The sequence below is a fragment of the Stegostoma tigrinum genome, chromosome 12, assembly GCF_030684315.1.
Source record: "Stegostoma tigrinum isolate sSteTig4 chromosome 12, sSteTig4.hap1, whole genome shotgun sequence".
Lineage (NCBI taxonomy): Eukaryota > Metazoa > Chordata > Chondrichthyes > Orectolobiformes > Stegostomatidae > Stegostoma > Stegostoma tigrinum.
Genome location: NC_081365.1, coordinates 38,973,436 through 38,991,797, shown reverse-complemented (window position 1 = coordinate 38,991,797; position 18,362 = coordinate 38,973,436). Strand labels below are relative to the sequence as shown.

The 18,362-nt window shown below is 40.5% G+C and overlaps 1 protein-coding gene across 3 annotated transcripts in view; it reads right to left on the bottom strand.

Annotated features, from left to right (window-relative positions):
• Nucleotides 1-3,171: 3,171 nt before the first annotated feature.
• LOC132210425 (tyrosine-protein phosphatase non-receptor type substrate 1-like) overlaps nt 3,172-18,362 on the bottom strand; it is a 45,983-nt gene continuing 30,792 nt past the window's right edge. For all 3 annotated transcript variants that reach the window (XM_059650036.1, XM_059650035.1, XM_059650037.1), the window contains 3 exons: nt 11,417-11,521; nt 7,743-7,801; nt 3,172-4,661 (listed from right to left, as the gene is read on the bottom strand). In XM_059650036.1, coding sequence (XP_059506019.1) covers nt 4,401-4,661; nt 7,743-7,801; nt 11,417-11,521 — 425 coding nt within the window. In that variant the 3' untranslated portion in view covers nt 3,172-4,400. The remainder of the gene's footprint in view (nt 4,662-7,742; nt 7,802-11,416; nt 11,522-18,362) is intronic.

Sequence of the window (18,362 nt, the reverse complement as noted above, 5' to 3'; positions counted from 1 at the left end):
CAGAGCCACGAATGACAGATCAATAAAAAGTATGGATGCTCAAGATGCAGAATTAAAGCAGCATGGCAATCTCAGAGTGCTGTAGGAATGGGAAGTTTACAGAGATGGACAGGGTTCAGGGCACAAAGGGATTTACAAGTGAGGATGAGAATTTTTAAAGTTGACCAGGCGTTAATGTAGATCAGTGAATTCGGGAATGACAGGTACATGGCACTTGGTGCAAGCTAAGGCACACACAGCAGGGTTTTGGATGATGAGATAACACAGTGTGGAGCTGGAGGAACACAGCATCAGAGGAACAGGAAAGCTGACGTTTCAGTTTGAAACCCTTCTTCAGAATGACTACAGATTTGCAAAGGGAAAATGTAATGCCAGGATTATCAATTATTTAAAATAAATTTATTCCCAATATATGCATTGAATCCCAAGATACATACATCAGCAAGTTCTAACCATAATTCCTGGCCCCTTAGGTCATAATTGCTTAGACGTTTCAGCCCTCACCTCCCTGACAACACATCTGGACGTGAGAAAAATACACAACTAATTAGATTGTTTGAGAAAGTCATTTCTTTAAACTAATAGCAGAATGTCCTTAAATCTACTCTTGATATAGCAAATCCATGGGCCAGCCAAAGCTCTTAGAAGGGTGTGCAGGGGAATCTAATTGTATAGGAAGTGAAAATTCAGATGCCTGGCAGCAAGGTGAATTCTTCCCAGTAAGTTCTCAAAACTTTTCAGGGAGGTTGGCTTTCCCAAACATCACAGCTGGGAACCTGCATTAATAACCAATGTCATGAAGACTCCTTCACACCTCAGTGGTGGAATTTAATTCAATCAAATTTAATTCAGGGCCACAATACTCTGGGCCAAAATTGGAAATCACATGTAATCACAAATGTGACTGTACTCATGAGGTGCGCACTAAGAAGGATAGGCTTCTTCCTCTGAGCACCAGTGAACTGAAATCTTTTCAGTTACTTCGCTCATTTGTAACTAAAACATTTCTTAGAGAAAACTGTCAGAGTGTTAGCAATGAGCTTGTCCCTGTTGATAAGAGGTCCCTGCCAGATGCAGTCAGGCTTATCATTATTTAATGCCTAGCGTTGGGAGTGAAGCCTGACTGCACAAATGAGTCTCACCCAGCGAGCGGCTGACCTCAGCAAACCTGGCCAAGGCAAACAAGGCTGAACTTTAAAGGAACCCAACTCAAAAGCTCACCTTTTGTGGTTGTGTCTTTGTTCCTTGCGAGCCTATGGTGAAAGGTTATCAGATGTGTAAATTCTTCTCAGTGTGACATAAAGTCATTGATATGAGTTGCTGTGCATTACAACTCCTACAATGTTTTGAGTGCTAACACTTGTAGATGTGTGAAAGGCAATACTGCTGTGATTTCAGTACTGCTACATTGGGTAACTGCAATGACAGGTTGCAAACATTGACTGCACATGAGACATTTGATGGAGGCCTGGTACTCAGCTTTCTGTGTAACGTCGCGCTGCATTGGCAACCTTACAATGCTAATTCACAGTCATGGGGGCATGAGAATTGAGCCGTCAGACATACCTATCCTCTTGCAACTGGAGTCAGTTTCTCTTAAACTTCCCATGTGCAGATCTCTGTAGCATCCTCTGGGTGCCTTCAGCACAGCCTCTCGTCATTTATAGAGAAAAAAACTTCCATTCTCTACCATCAGCCTTCAGGGAAACTTCTAAGGATGAATTGCTCAAACAAGGCATTCCTTTTGCCCTGGTCTCTGACATCTCCAGAGGTGGGTGAGGAGTGAAGAGCAGAAATTGAGCAATGCTTTTGGGTTGCAAAGAGTGAAATGCCCTCCAGGTCCCTCTTAAATGTGGCATCTGGATATTGGAGTCTGTGAGGTCCCAATGGGCTTTAGAACATTTTAGCCCAAAAAATATGATGTAGCACCAATACCTGATGTAATTATCTGACAAGTAAGTAGCAAATGTAAAATCCCAACCCATCTCCTAACAGAAATCCCTCCTGTTTGTTTTACCCACCATCACACTTAATTTTAAAAAGAAAAGAAAACTATACTCATTGAGTATTTTAGCAACAAATTGAAATTTATACCCAACTAGAGACCTCATATAGATTCTACATAATAAATTGGATACCTTTAAACATTTAAGATGTTTGTAGTCTCTCTGTCACTGCAGGGGTAGTTGGCAGTTAAACATAACACAAGCTAAAAAGGATTGTTGCGTGTATTGAGCGGTTTGTCACCTTTTTTTTGAGATTGGTCTATGAACAATCTATAATACACACAGGATATGTTTTTACTGCAATCAGTCTAGCCAATGACTAGCTCATTCCTTGACATGAGGTTTATCTTTTACTATGATGTGACCTTAGTCATAGCCTGAATGGAAAATTTTTTTGGCGTGGTTAGTATAGCTCTACTGAAATGCATGACCAAAATCTGACCACAGATTGTTCTAATGTAATTTGCTCATCACTTCCTCTAAGTCAAGCAAGCTTTTCTTTTGTTTAATACATTAATATATTATCTGTAGCTTAGAAATGTAGGCAGATCCATCCAAGGGTTAAGTTGGTTCTGGATGATGGTGGACTGAAATTTGGGGAGGAGACCAGTGCTGACATTGGACGGTAGTAAGAATTAAAGGGTAGAGTAGAGAACAAGGATGGAATTTTCCCATCTGAAACAGGACATGACTCAGGAGGGACAGCAAACAAATTGCTGCCATATGGCACAGCCCAAAGACCTTCCTCCATTTTTGCCCTCTGCCATTTAGAACACAGCAAAGGGCACAGATAGTAAACCAGATATGCATCAATTCATTCAGGAATCATGCTCATTTATATCCATTGAAGGGTAAAATAAAAACCGAAAGAACAGTGGATGCTGAAAATCAGAAATAGAAACAGCAGGAGAGACGGTAACTCTGATTTCTCTCTACCAAAGTTGCCAAATATGCTGAGCCTTTCCAGCAATTTCTGTTTTTGCCTCAATGAAAGGGCCAACTTCAGACACAAATTACTTTTGTGGGGTGTGGCTGCATATCAGAAGCCTTCAGCAGACATTTCTATTGTGTATGGTATGATGAACAAATAAGATGAGTCAACAGGCAACTGATGTGGAACTTTATTTGAATTGTTTTAATTAGCTGAGAAGTCTCACTGCTTGCATTGAAAAAGAAATCATCAAGTGGAGGGATGGGGATTGTGGATGCTGCTACATCAGGCACGTGCTGGCATTGGAAAGCCGATTGTGTAGTCAGCTGGTGTAAACATATCATCACAGAGCTGGATTGCAGCTTGCAGTTTCCACTGTCACCAGTCAGAACCATTGTTTGACTTATATATGTACACTGTTTTGCACAAAGTTTTAAAAGCCATGCATACCTTTGAAACAAAGACTGAATTCATTTAGATTGAGTCAAACTTAGCACTTACACACAACATCAATAACAGATAACAGTGACCTACTTATTGATTGACCCAATGTGGTGAACTCAGCATTCAGACAAACCTATTTTGTGCTTCCCTTCTTGACCTAGAGGAGATGGTCACAACCCACTCATATCGCTGGCTTCCTTTCTGTGAAGATTGTGACCACTGTCATTGTAATTGAGGGACCAGTTGAGGCCAAGTCTGGGCTGCAGGGGCCATTACTGGGAACTAGAACACCAATGCACCCCCTGTAGAAAGACTGACGCACACAAGGATAAAGCTGGAACTATGGGCGATGGGGGAAGTTTTACTTTCCTCTAGCACATTTCCTTTGCCAAGCAATTATAAACTTATGTATTTCTTCCACAAGGCTAATTTGAGCTTTTATTTAGAATGGACACAGCTATTCACAGGATAGCTCCAAGTCATATGATGGCTTGCCTTTTAATTCACTGGCAGCCAACAAGTAGAAAGGCTGGTATACCACCTCAACATCAATCACAAAGGGGGGCATTTAACATTCAATTCTTGGATAAAACAATAGGACCTTAAGGACCTGAAATTTCAAAACTTTAAAGATATGAACAGGAGGATGGAAGGACCCATACTAGGGAATTACAGTATATTTGACTGGTTTTTGGGATAACAAATGGTCAAAAGCAATATAGTATCCATTTTGAGTTTGATCGGTAATAATTCTGTGACACACCATTTACAATATATCTTAGCCATGTAAGCAAATAATAGTGGGTTTCATTTCAGTTTAATGAAAAAATTAATGTCAACGTCCAACTTGCGACACTGGAGCCGCTTTAAAGTTACACTTGTTTATGCATTTGCAGTGCAAAATTATACTTCACCCAAGCCACATTTTGGAAGATGTGAGAGTTGATGGCAAGGTCAGCATTTGTCGGCACCCTTAATTGCCTTTGAGAGAGCAAATCATATAAAATGATATGAAATGTTTATTTCTTAAGTGAAGCATATGTGGTTGCTTTGTAGTTAACAGTTTGCCTTGTGTTTGATGTGGGGCAAATGCTGACGGTGGAGTAATCTACCACCTCTTTGTAGAATTCATTATTTTTATCTTTGACCTTTAGAATGGCATATTCCGTTGCCTGGTCCTGCTCTGGTCTTTTCAATTCCTGTTTTTGTTTACTCTTTGAAGGATTTTTGACATGAACAGATGCATAATGAAGAGTTTCACTGCTGAGGGAAATATTATCCTGTAACAAAGGAGCAAGAAACAGAAATAAGAACACAAGATCAATTAAAAATGAGGAAATTTCAATTTTTGATTTGACTTTATTTTAGCATGAGTCCTGTCTTTTTGTTGTATGATGCAAAACCACATAGAAATACCAATATTTCAACACTAATAGCAAACATCTGAAAGCAAGCAGTTAAATTGTACATTTCTGATTTTGGTGTATGGACTTGTGGCATATTGGCCTCTTAACAATCCTATCTGTTTTACATTTCACTGAAACCATTGGTCGGCATTCAATCAACCCTCTCTACCACCTCTGGTTAAGTTGCCAGGGCTCAGCACTGGCAGAAGAGACAATCCTCTTATTTCTTAATTGCACCTCCATAATTATATTGCACAATCAACACCATTTCACTTACTGCCTCACTAATGAACTGTCCTTAATTTTGAAAAATGAATCTTGTTTTTAAAGGATTGTCAGATGACTTTACAGGGCATCCAGCTCATTGGACTTCCAGATCGTGCAAGCAACATTCTCCTTCTTCTGACTTGAAATGCAAACTTTTTCTCTCTGCGTGGATGTTGCCTGGCAATTGAGTTTCTCTTGCATACAATGTTAATATATGATAATTGGTCAGGCTTGCTGCTGATAAACAGAACACCAACTGCTCAATATGCAACAGAGGCAAAGTCTACCTCAATCGCACTCTCTAGCAATTAATTTAGTGATGGGCACTGGATAAAGCAACACTCCATGTTTAATCATCTAGACTGAGTGGAAGGCTTTAGTTTCAATATCCTTATTTTTTGCTTGTAGCAATTAAAACCGTGCATTTTAACTAAGTGCTACTGTCATAGGAGCAGAAAAAGGCTTACACTCTTGAATATTTAGTGAATTCTGCCTTGAAGCATATGTGCATGTGTGTATGTGTTCAATTGCATGATTGAACATTGTCATGATGCCCCCTTTAGTCAAGCAATATCCTATTTAATTTCAATGCCTAAACTAACACCTGATGAAAACACATCTGGCAAGTGACATCTACTGTGATATTTGACAATATTTGGCTATTAGTAAATGCTTCCAAGAGTAGTAGAACAAAAAATGATTTTTAAAAATTACTGAGCTACAGATATTGATCTCTTCAAGATTACATTGCTGCAATCTTCTTCAAGAAATTGGAGCATTAACTGGCCAGAATGTAAACCTAATGCTGCAGCTGTACAAAACTCTGGTGCGGCCGCACTTGGAGTATTGCGTACAGTTCTGGTCACCGCATTATAAGAAGGATGTGGAAGCTTTGGAAAGGGTGCAGAAGAGATTTACTAGGATGTTGCCTGGTATGGAGGGAAGGTCTTACGAGGAAAGGCTGATGGACTTGAAGCTGTTTTCATTAGAGAGAAGAAGGTTGAGAGGTGACTTAATTGAAACATATAAAATAATCAGAGGGTTAGATAGGGTGGAAAGGGAGAGCCTTTTTCCTAGGATGGTGACGGCGAGCACGAGGGGGCATAACTTTAAATTGAGGGGTGACAGATACAGGACAGATGTCAGAGGTGGTTTCTTTACTCAGAGAGTAGGAAGGGAATGGAACGCTTTGCCTGCAACGGTAGTAGATTCGCTAACTTTAGATACATTTAAGTCATCATTGGATAAGCATATGGACGTACATGGAATAGTGTAGGTTAGATGGGCTTGAGATCGGTATGACAGGTCGGCACAACATCGAGGGCCGAAGGGCCTGTACTGTGCTGTAATGTTCTATGTACTCTGTTTTATGTAGATACCATTGTGGACGTGAGTATCAATAATCACATTGTTATTTATCTCAACCACATTGGGAGCCAAATAAAGCAAAGACTTCTTGCAGCCTATAGTGAAGGAAATAGTGGGAACCGCAGATGCTGGAGAATGCAAGATAACAAAGTGTGAAGCTGGATGAACACAGCAGGCCAAGCAGCGTCTCAGGAGCACCTGAGACGCTGCTTGGCCTGCTGTGTTCATCCAGCTTCACACTTTGTTATCTTGAAGCCTATAGTGCATCATTTTAGAGATAATTATTTGAGAGATTGAGATTCAATACAAAATTCCAATGTCATTGTTTTCACAGCTGAATACTATTATTTCAGAGAATTATTTCTATCTTTACAATGCTAATGTTTGATGAATGAAGGCCAGAAATAAATAAATGGCTGTTCTTTGCAAATATGCATCTTTCTCCATTCGCTCCATGCCATCCCATATTTGTATTTCCTCAAGTCACTGAAAACTATCTTGCTTCAACTTTGGTCTTACAATATCAAGTTGGAAACATCATGATAAGCATATTAACTTTCTAAAATCAAACCTTGCATGGACAGAGAGCTCAATTCACAGAAAAGCAAATGAAATGAATCTTCAGTGACATTTCAAAGTTTGTTTATTTTGCATAATGATGTATGCTTTATGGCTGTGAAATGCAGACCACCTGCAGCTAAATCACCCAACATAATGATCTCAAGATAATAAAATGTGAGGCTGGATGAACAGAGCAGGCCAAGCAGCATCTCAGGAGCACAAAAGCTGACGTTTCGGGCCTAGACCCTTCATCAGCTCTCTGATGAAGGGTCTAGGCCCGAAACATCAGCTTTTGTGCTCCTGAGATGCTGCTTGGCCTGCTGTGTTCATCCAGCCTCACATTTTATTATCTTGGATTCTCCAGCATCTGCAGTTCCCATTATCTCTGATAATGATCTCAAAAAGGTTTTGCAGGTTTACAGCACTCATCAAGTTTATGTGACTTCTTTGGATTGGTGGGCAAATTAGAACATGGAAGACATTTAAATAACTAAGAACTTTCTCTCTTGTGAGATATGTGGTGCTAGTTTTACACAATGATGCTGTCTTTGTGTTCCCAGTGCATTATGTTCACATTCAATTTAATTAAGCTGACAATATATTATAATAGATAATAAAGTGTGTAGCTGGATGAACACAGCAGGCCAAGCAGCATCTCAGGAGCACAAAGTATCTCTCTCTCAATATATTATAAAAGCTTTAGTTCAGCACAGCACAGCTCATGTCAAGTAAAAGAATATATCAAAACAATCTACTTACTACACATTCTGATTCTTCCATAATTTGACCATCAACATCATTGCCACGGACTGATGAATCTGTAAGTATATCAATGTTAGAACTGTCTTATAGTAAAGTACACTAGCATATATATTGAAATTCAACAATGAAAGTAGTCTATTACAGTGATATCGTGGTCATTTGGGACAATTATACACACCATACAATTCCAGCTTCTGAATTCCAAGCAAGTAGATTCTGTCCTTATTCTTTCAAGGAAACCCTCTGTTTTCAATAGTAAGATGCCTTCCCGAATCAGTACCACTGCCTTGCCTCCTTTTCATATATTTTTGAACACTCTTTGTCTTTGAATTTTCTGCACGTAGTCCTCAAAATTTTTAAACAATGTTTGTTATTGCTACTACATCAAATTCTCACACAGCTTGCACTTTACCTCATCAACATTATTGACAAGACTTTGTCTTTTTATGTACGTGCATTCAAAGTGTCAATATATTCCTTGTAGTCCTTCTTAGTCATCTTCTATTCCTTTCTTGTAGATAAGCTCTGTTGACTATTTTTCCAGTCTGTGAAATCTTCCCAGAATATAGCACATTTTAGAAAATTACAACTGGTGAATCTACTATTTCATCAGCTGCCTCTTTAAAGGCCATACTATTGGGCACTTGGAACCTCATAGCTTTCAGTTCTAATTGCTTTCATAGAATGCCTACAGTGGGGAAGCAGGCCATTTGGCCCATCAAGCCCACAACAACCCATTGAAGAGCATCCCACCCAGGCCCAACCCATCCCTGTTACCCTGCATTTCCTATAGCTAATCCATCTAGCCTAGACTCTGTGGATAATTTACATAACCAGTCAAGCTAAACCATACATCATTGGGCCATGGGAGGAAACTGGAGCATCAGAAGGAAACCCAGACAGACATGGGGAGAACATGCAAACTCCACACAGACAGTGTGTTGAGGCTTGAATTGAACCTGGGTTCCTGGCACTCCGAGGCAGCAGTGAAACAACTGAGCCATCATTTTCTCAGTACCTTTTCCCCTTGTGATCATAATTGCTTTGTTTTAAGTACTTCCTTCCCTTTCAGTTCCTGGTTTTCAACTCATCTTGAGATACTATTTATGTGTTCTACATTGAAGACATACATAAAATGTTGTTTCACACTTCCAATTGTTTCTTTCATTCCCATTAATTCCCCCATTTCACCCTTGAGTGGACCAATGCTCGCTTTCCTCTTTTCCTTTTCAAATACTGATAGAAAGACTGACAATTTGTTTTTATATTTCGATTTAGCTTTCTCACATATTTTAAATTCAACCAGACTTTGTTAGTCAGTCATTGCTTTAAAAATGCATCTCATTATGGATCATGAAGTCATAAGAATAGGAGACCAATGAATCTGCTCTGCCATTCAATGAGATCACAACTGCTCTGTTAATCCTCAAATCAACTCTCCTAACATTTCCCCACAACATTCACTCCCCTTAAAAAATTAAAATCCTGTCTGTATCAGCCTTGAATATATCCCTCGGTGACAAAGAATTCTACAGCATCAGCACACTCTGAGAGAAGAAATTCCCCCATATCACTGATTTAACTGTGTGATCCTTTATTCTGAGATTATACCTTGTGGTCCTAGACTCTCACAACCTTTGTGCATCTACCCTGACAGGTCCCCTCAGAATCTTGTATATTTCATTAAGGTCACCTCCCATTCTGCTGTATTCCAATGAATAATACTGGCCCTAACCACCCAGCCTCACTTCATAAGACAGTCCCTCCATACTTGGTTTCAACATAGTGAATCTTCCCTCAACTACCTCTATTGCCAATACATCTTTCCATAGATAAGGGAACTAAAACTGTTTACAGTAATCAATCTGTCTTGTGCCTTGTATAGGTTTAGCAAAATCTCCCTATTTTTATTCCTTATTCCCTTTAAAATAGAGGCCAAAATTTCATTGCCTTCCCTGTTACCTGCTAAACTTGAACGGTAGCTTTCTGTGGTTCATAGTCGAAGACTCTCAAACCGTTTGTTCCATTGCTTTCTGCAGTTTTTATCCTTTTATGTAATATTCAGCTTCTCTATTCCTCCTGCCAAATTTGGTAACCTCATATTTCCCCACATTATATTTCATTAGTCACCTTTTCACCTACTCACCTAGCCTGCCTATATCCCTCTGCATGCTCTTTGTGTCATCCTCATCACTTGACTTCCCACTTATTTTTGTGTCATCTGCAAACATGACTACAGTACCTTCACTTTCCACAACCAAGTCACTAATATATATTGCAAATAATTCTGACTTATCACTAATCTTTGCCAAATTGTCCACTTTTCCCTTCAATTTAATATTATCTGAAACTTCCTCATCTTACGCAGATTTGGCATTCTTCTCCAAGGTGCTTCCTCACTAAAATGTACCTTTGCTGATAATGGTGAAAGGTCTAATTAAATGTTTGCCACTGCATCTCTACTGTCCTATCCTTTAATGGAATCTCCCAGTTCACTTTGGCCAGTACTGCCTTCATATCCCTGAAATGGGTTTTATTTAAGTTTAAAACATTAGTCTTCAATCCACTCTTCTCATCCTCAAAATGAAGACCAAACGTAATCATGTTTTGACCTTGCTTTCCTGGAGCCTCGTTCACAATCAGAACTATAGTCAGTTCTGTTACTGCACATTATGAGCTCTGGAATGACTTGTCTCTCTAGGTGACCCTAGAATATGCAGCTCTAAAAAATTGCCCTGAGAATGCTACATGAACTGATGTTCTGTGCTGCCTAGCCAATCTGATTCATTCAATTTCTATGTAGACTTAAATCATCTTTGATTGTCTGTATCCTTTACAGAATTCCCCATTACTTGTTCCTGTATATTCTATCCGACAGTATAATTACTATGAGGGGACCTACAAAAAACTCCCACAAGGCACTTCTTACATTTACTATTATTTCGACCAAAGCTAATTCTGCATCATGATCTTTAGCACAAATGCTATCTTTTAGAGCTGTACTAATTCCATTTTTAATTTAACACAGCTACCTCATCACCTTTTCTGAATTTCCTATACTTTTGAAGTACTGTGAAGCTTTAATTTCCAGTCTTGCTCATGCTGTGGTCATTTCTCTGTAACAGCTGTCAAATCATACATATTTACTCCTCTATGACATGACATTTCATCCATTTTGTTATGAATGTATTCAAATACAAAACTTTTAATTATTTCTTTTTATCATATTTTGTAAATATTGGCCTTATTTGGTGATGCAATTTAAATTTTAAGCTCTGTCTCTTCCTGCCCCACTGCTTATCAGTACCCGTGTTATTAGCTTATGCTGTTGCCTTGTCCTTTCCCTTGCTTTTACCATATCTCCCATCATTTGATCTATCTTCCCAATCCCTACTATTTGGCTCCATTGCTCTAGTTAGACAACTCATCACTCACAATAGTCTTCAGGCTGACCAACATTTTGAGAGTGGCACAAACGCCAATGGCTCCTGAACTTTCTGTCTTTTCCTCCTGTTTCTGATGGCTTATTATCTGCTATCCTGAACTCTTATTGCCTGTGGAATATGATTTTTTAATGGTTATTTTTGTTAGAATTATTTCATGCAGCACTTACACATTATTTCCAATGAAATATATTCAGCCATTAAAGAGATTACATTTTATCTGATTACCTTTTCCACTCTTTAGTTTACAGCATTGACTCCTTATGACCCAAAGACAAAATGGCACAATAAGGACAGGACTCAGCAGGCCAAGGTAATAATACTTGAAAAAACCTGAACATAACAATTGAAACATGAATCAAAACATTAGTAATAATTAATTATAAACAAGATCAAGAAAAGCTATATAGCCTGCAATAATTTTAAATTCAAATCTTCAATTATATTCTTTAACTACATATTAAGTATGAAATAAACTTATGTCTGTCACTTGAAATTTTTTGGTTGACTTGTTTGTGTGAAATGTATTAATAGGATTCATAGAACATAGAACATAGAACGTTACAGCGCAGTACAGACCCTTTGGCCCTTGATGTTGCGCTGACCTGTGAAACCAATCTGAAGCCCGTCTAACCTACACTATTCCATTATCATTCATATGTTTATCCAATGACCATTTAAATGCCCTTTAAGTTGGTGAGTCTACTACTGTTGCAGGCAGGGCATTCCACACCCTTACTACACTCTGAGTAAAGAACCTAACTCTGACTTCTGTCCTATATATATCACCCCTCAATTTAGAGCTATGTCCCCTTGTGCTAGCCATCACCATCCGAGGAAAAAGGCTCTCACTGTCCACCTGATCTAATCCTCTGATCATCTTGTATGTCTCTACTAAGTTGCCTTTTAACCTTCTTCTCTCTAATGAAAACAGCCTCAAGTCCCTCAGCCTTTCCTCATAAGACCTTCCCTCCATACCAGGCAACATCCTGGTAAATCTCCTCTGCACCCTTTCCAATGCTTCCACATCCTTCCTATAATGCGGCGACCAGAACTGTACGTAATACTCCAAGTGTGGCCGCACCAGAGTTTTGTACAGCTGCAACATGACCTCATGGCTCCGAAACTTAATCCATCTATCAATAAAATCTAACACCCCATACGCCGTCTTAACAACCCTATCAACCTGGGTGGCAACTTTCAGGGATCTATACACATGGACACCGAGATCTCTCTGCTCATCCACACTACCAAGAATCTTACCATTTGCCTAGTACTCTGTATTCCTGTTACTCCTTCCAAAGTGAATCACCTCACGCGTTTCTGCATTAAACTCCATTTGCCACCTCCCAGCCCAGCTCTGCAGCTTATCTATGTCTCTGTGAAACCTGCAACATTCTTCCGCAATATCCACATGACTTTAGTGTCATCCGCAATTTTACTAACCCATCCTTCTACACCCTCATACAGGTCATTTATAAAAATGACAAACAGCAGTGGTCCCAAAACAGATCCTTGCAGTACACCACTAGTAACTGAACTCCAGGATGAACATTTCCCATCAACCACCACCCTCTGTCTTCTTACAGCTGGTCAATTTCTGATCCCAACCGTTAAATCGCCCTCAATCCCATGCCTCTGTACTTTCTGCATTAGCCTACCGTGGGGAACCTTATCAAACGCTTTACTGAAACCCATATACACCAAAGCAACCGCATTGTTTAGTCACCTTCTCAAAGAACTCAATAAGGTTTGTGAGGCATGACCTATTCTTCACAAAACCGTGCTGACTATCCCTAATCAAATTGTTCCTTTCTAAATGATAATAAGTCCTATCTCTTATAATCCTCTCCAACACTTTACCCACAACCGAACTAAGGCTCACTGGTCTATAATTACCAGGGTTGTCTCTGCCTCATCTTTGCATAAGCCTCCATCTTCCTCTTGACAAGAGATTCAACTTCTTTAGTAAACCACGATTCCCTCGCTCGAGCACTTCCTCCCTGCCTGACAGGTACATCCTTATCAAGGACACGCAGTAGCTGTTCCTTGAACAAGCTCCACATTTCATTTGTGCCCAGCATGAGCAGTTTCCTTCCCCATCCAATGCATCCTAATTCTTGCCTAATTGCCTCATAATTGCCTTTCCCCCAGCTATAACTCTTGCCCTGCGGTATATACCTATCCCTTTCCATTGCTAAAGTAAACGTAACCGAATTGTGGTCATTATCACCAAAGTGCTCACCTATCTCCAAATCTAACACCTGGCCTGGTTCATTACCCAGTACCAAATCCAATGTGGTCTTGCCTCTTGTTGGCCTATCTGCATACTGTGTCAGAAAACCCTCCTGCACACATTCGACAAAAACTGACCCATCTAAAGTACTCAAACTATCTCGTTTCCAGTGAATATTTAGAAAGTTAAAGTCCCCCATAATAACGACCCTGTTACTTGCACTCCTATCCAGAATCATCTTTGCAATCCTTTCCTCTACATCTCTGGAACTTTTCAGAGGCCTGTAGAAAACTCCCAACAGGTGACCTCTCCTTTCCTGTTTCTAACCTCAGCCCATATTACATCAGTAGACGACTCCTCATCAAACATCCTTTCTGCCACCGTAATACTGTCCCTGACTAACAATGCCACACCTGCCCCTCTTTTACCACCTTCTCTGCTCTTACTGAAACATCTCAAATCCGGAACCTGCAGCAACCATTCCTGCCCCTGCTCTATCCATGTCTCCGAAATGGCCACAACATCGAAGTCCCAGGTAGCAACTTATGCTGCAAGTTCACCCATCTTATTCTGGATACTCCTGGCGTTGAAGTAAACACACTTCAAACCACTGTTCTGCCTGTCAGCACACTTCTGCGACCTTGAAACCTTATTCATGACCTCGCTACTCTCAACCTCCTGTACACTGGAGCTACAATTCAGGTTTCCATCCCCCTGCTGAATTAGTTTAAACTCTCTTGAAGAGCATGAGCAAGTTTTCCCCCCAGGATATTGGTACGCCTCTGGTTCAGGTGTAGACCATCCTGTTTATGGAGGTCCCACCTACCCCAGAATGAGCCCCAATTATCCTGTTATCTGAATCCCTCCCTCCTGCACCATCCCTGTGGCCACGTGTTCAGCTGCTCTCTCTCCCTATTCCTCACCTCGCTAACCTGTGGCATGGGTAACAAACCAGAGATAACAACTCTGTTTGTTCCAGCTCTAAGCTTCCACCCCAGCTCCTTGAATTTCTGCCTTACATCCTCATCCCTTTTCCTACCTATGTCATTGGTGCCTATGTGGGCCACGACTTGGGACTGCTCCTGCTCCCCCTTAAAGATCCCGAAAACACGATCCGAGACATCATGGACCCTGGCACCTGGGAGGCAACACACGAAAAGCGAGACTCACTCATTCCCACAGAATTTTCTATCTGTCCCCCTAACTGTGGAGTCCCCTATGACTAATGCTCTCCCCCTCTCCCTTCTTCCCTTCTGAGCAACAGGGACAGACTCTGTGCCAGAGACTTGTACCCTATAGTTCACCCCTGGTAAGTCGTCACCCCCAACAGTATCCAAAATGGTATATTTGTTATTGACGGGAATGGCCACAAGGGATCCCTGCACTGTCTGCCTATTCCCTTTCCCCTTCCTGACAGTCACCCAGCTACCTTTTTCGGAGGCCTATAGAAAACTCCCGACAGGGTGACCTCTCCTTTCCTGTTTCCAACTTCAGCCCATACTACCTCAGTAGACGAGTCCTCATCAAAAGTCCTTTCTGCCACCATAATACATTCATCCAGTGGAATGCCATTAAGGAATGACGCCAAAATTAATTCAGTTTGTGAAACAGTAATTTTATATGCAGTATCCTATCTCTACTAAAAATTCTCCCAAAAATCATTGGAGGTGTAGAGTCATAGAAGCATAGACATGTACAGCACGGAAACTGGTACTTCACTTCACTTATTCATGCTGACCAGATATCCTAGATAAATCGAGCCCCATTTGCCAGCATTTTGCCTGTATCCTCTAAACCTTTCCAATACATATATCCTTTCAAATGATTTTTAAATATTGTACTTGTACCTATCTCCACCACTTACTCTGGTAGCTCATTCCATTCATGCGTGAAAATGTTGCACCTTATGTCCCTTTTAAATCTTTCCCCTCTCACCTTAAATCTATGCCCGCTAGATTTTGACTCCTCTACCCCAGGGAAAAGATCATGTCTATTTACCCTATCCATGCCACTCACACCCGTTATATTGTTCATGACTGGTTTTGGCACTACGTGTGGTGGGGTGGGTCACAACTCACTGTATTATCCTGCAATTATATTACAAAAGCAGCTGTGCACAGTAGCCTGAGATGGTAATACAGTATTTTCACTTTGCACCGAATAATAATAGATGTTTATAAGTAACTTTAAAAACTAAGTCAACCCGCCAAGCCTCCCCTCTCTAAACTCTTCATTATAAGTAATACGTTCACCACAGCCAGACACCAGTAAACAAATCATCTATGTATATTTACATGCAGAAAATTAATGTTCAGCAAGCTTTCTTGAACCCACTCCTCAACTTATACTGTAGTTACACAAGTTTGAAATAGGTCATGTAATTTGAGCACCTTGCTCAAATTATCAGCAAATTCAAACTTACTTCATAATGTGCCTTTCCAATCCAACATACAATTAAACAAAATCGAGAAAATCTGTGGAGGTTGGACATCAGAAACAAAAATAAAATTGCTGGAGAAGCTCAGCAGGTCTGGCAGCATTTGTGGAGAGAAATCAACATTAACATTATTGGACCCTTTTTCAGAACTCATCCAACACATTTGTCTAAATACAGTTGTACTGTTACCCATGCTGCCCTTTTCAAAATGATTTGCATTATTTTAGTTTTCAGTGCATACACGATAACTAGCAATGTGACAAACTGACAATTATTATTATAAACTGCCAGCTGTGGTTCAAAAAGAAATATTAAACTAGTTCACCGATATTGGAGATTGATCTTCTAATTTGAAAGTTGCAATTGGAGGCTGTCAGGACCAATATTGTTGAAGGACAGAACTAGAATCAGATGCTTAATTTTCTAATTCTTTTTTAGATCCAACCATGAGCTGAATAACTGATAAAAGGTTTTAGAAGTTTCTGAAAGTCACATGTACAGGTGTGTTTATTTAATGGCTCCTACCAACAAAGTCACTTTTGACAAGTAAGCTGCATTTTATTCCAGCATCAGCTATCTCTGAGATGTTTACATTTGCATTTTGGTGAAAAGGTATTTGGAGCATGTCTGATTGATGCTTCACGAAACACAAAGGTCACATTTCTTACTAAGCAGTTACATCCTCAGTGATATTGTAAGGGTATTCTTTAATGTGAAATGCCAATTGTTTTTGTTTATGAATGTTAATTGCTTCAGTTACAGAATTTCCTGGATTTGGAAAGAGAATAGGTTGGTGGAATGTTTATTTAATTTGATTTTCTTAATGTGGTTCAGTGTCACATTTTGACTGATAATACTTTTGGGAAGTGCCTTAAGATAGTTTAGTGAAATAAAAGTGCTGGATAAATATTGCTGCAAATAAATCTCACGCCCTAACCTTTCACATCCATCTTCTGTAATTTCTAAATCACCATAGTTGATGTTTATTTGTAAGTGATTGATAGAGCTACAGATTGTTAGCGCAAGCCACTTGGAGCCAACACAGTCTAGCACCTTAAATTCATGATGAGTGACATACATTTAGGACCAACGTTTATCTGTTTTTTTCGTTGGTCAGCTTTTTTAAAGGTCAGTTGATCCGCAACCTACATTTATTTCTGAATCCTCTCCGATCCCCCTTTTTTCATGAAGGGTCGAGGACCGAAACGTCAGCTTTTGTGCTCCTAAGATGCTGCTGGGCCTGCTGTGTTCATCCAGCTCCACACTTTGTTATCTTGGATTCTCCAGCATCTGCAGTTCCCAATATCCCCATTCCAGACAGATGAGGCTACTCAAGCGCACATCTTCCTACCACCTTCTCAAGGGGAAATGTGGATGAGCAGCAGACGCTGGTCTAACCCGCAATGTCCACGTCCTAAAAATGTATTAAAACCCCAGAAAAGGCTGCAAATAATGGGCAGCATCTGCGGGGAGGGAGACCGCGGACCTTTCCAATTGTCTCCTTGGTGTTGTGAATGAAAGGTCACCACCTGAAATGTTTGACTCGCTTTCCAGAGATACGACCTAACCCGTGTTACCAGCATTTTCTGCTTTCAGTTCAGATTGCCAACATTTTGGTTCTGGAGTGCTGTGTCCCGCCGTCTGCTGAGGATTGGCTCTCAGCCGCTTTCAAAGCTGCCGGTGGGTAATCGCCCCATCTGTACGTTTCCAATGTGTCCCCTCGCTGTTTCTTTGGCAATCCTTGTTTTAAAAGCGATGATAATGACCAGGGAATTTTTTTTCCGCTGTCGGCCTCTCTCTCTCTCTCTCTCTTTCAAAGACATAAAGTTTGGGAATTCGGGATATAATCTTATTTACCTGAGCTTTAATGAGCAGGGATAGGAGCGAGGCAAAGGCGCTTGTCTGACGCGATGGATTGAATTGAATGGAGATGGTCGTTTCTTTTCCCTGCAGTTACATTCCTGCATCTAAAATGCCAACCGGACTTTGGTAATGAGACAATGTAGCTCGTGTTTTTTGGGATTTATAGACTGTCTAGTGTGTACCCGGCCAGTGATAGTGGTGTAACAGGAGCTTTGAACGCTGTCTGTACACAGCTAGAACAGAGCGAAGCGGCGGAAGGAATGTAAATATATCGACCACAGAGCACACCAGGTTCACTCGATTCTCGGCTGGTACACGCAGTGAGAAATCTGCCAACCGGTTAATGGTATGTGGCTAGAACGGGAATTATAAATGGGAGCACAGGAGCAGACCATTCGGCTCACTGCTGGTGTCGCGATGAGAGTTTGACAGAACATTCCCACTCCATTCCCCTCTTTGCTTCTGCAATGTTTTTCTCTGGAAATGCCTAGATTGAAGTCATAGTCACTCGGCCTCAGCAATGCATCGGTCCTGCTGTGCCATTTAGAACTGCTGACATTTGCTACAAAGTTGTTAATTACCCCTCTGTTTCGTGCCGTTTAAACGCTGCCCATTCTGATTCCTTTTCTCTTCTTCCT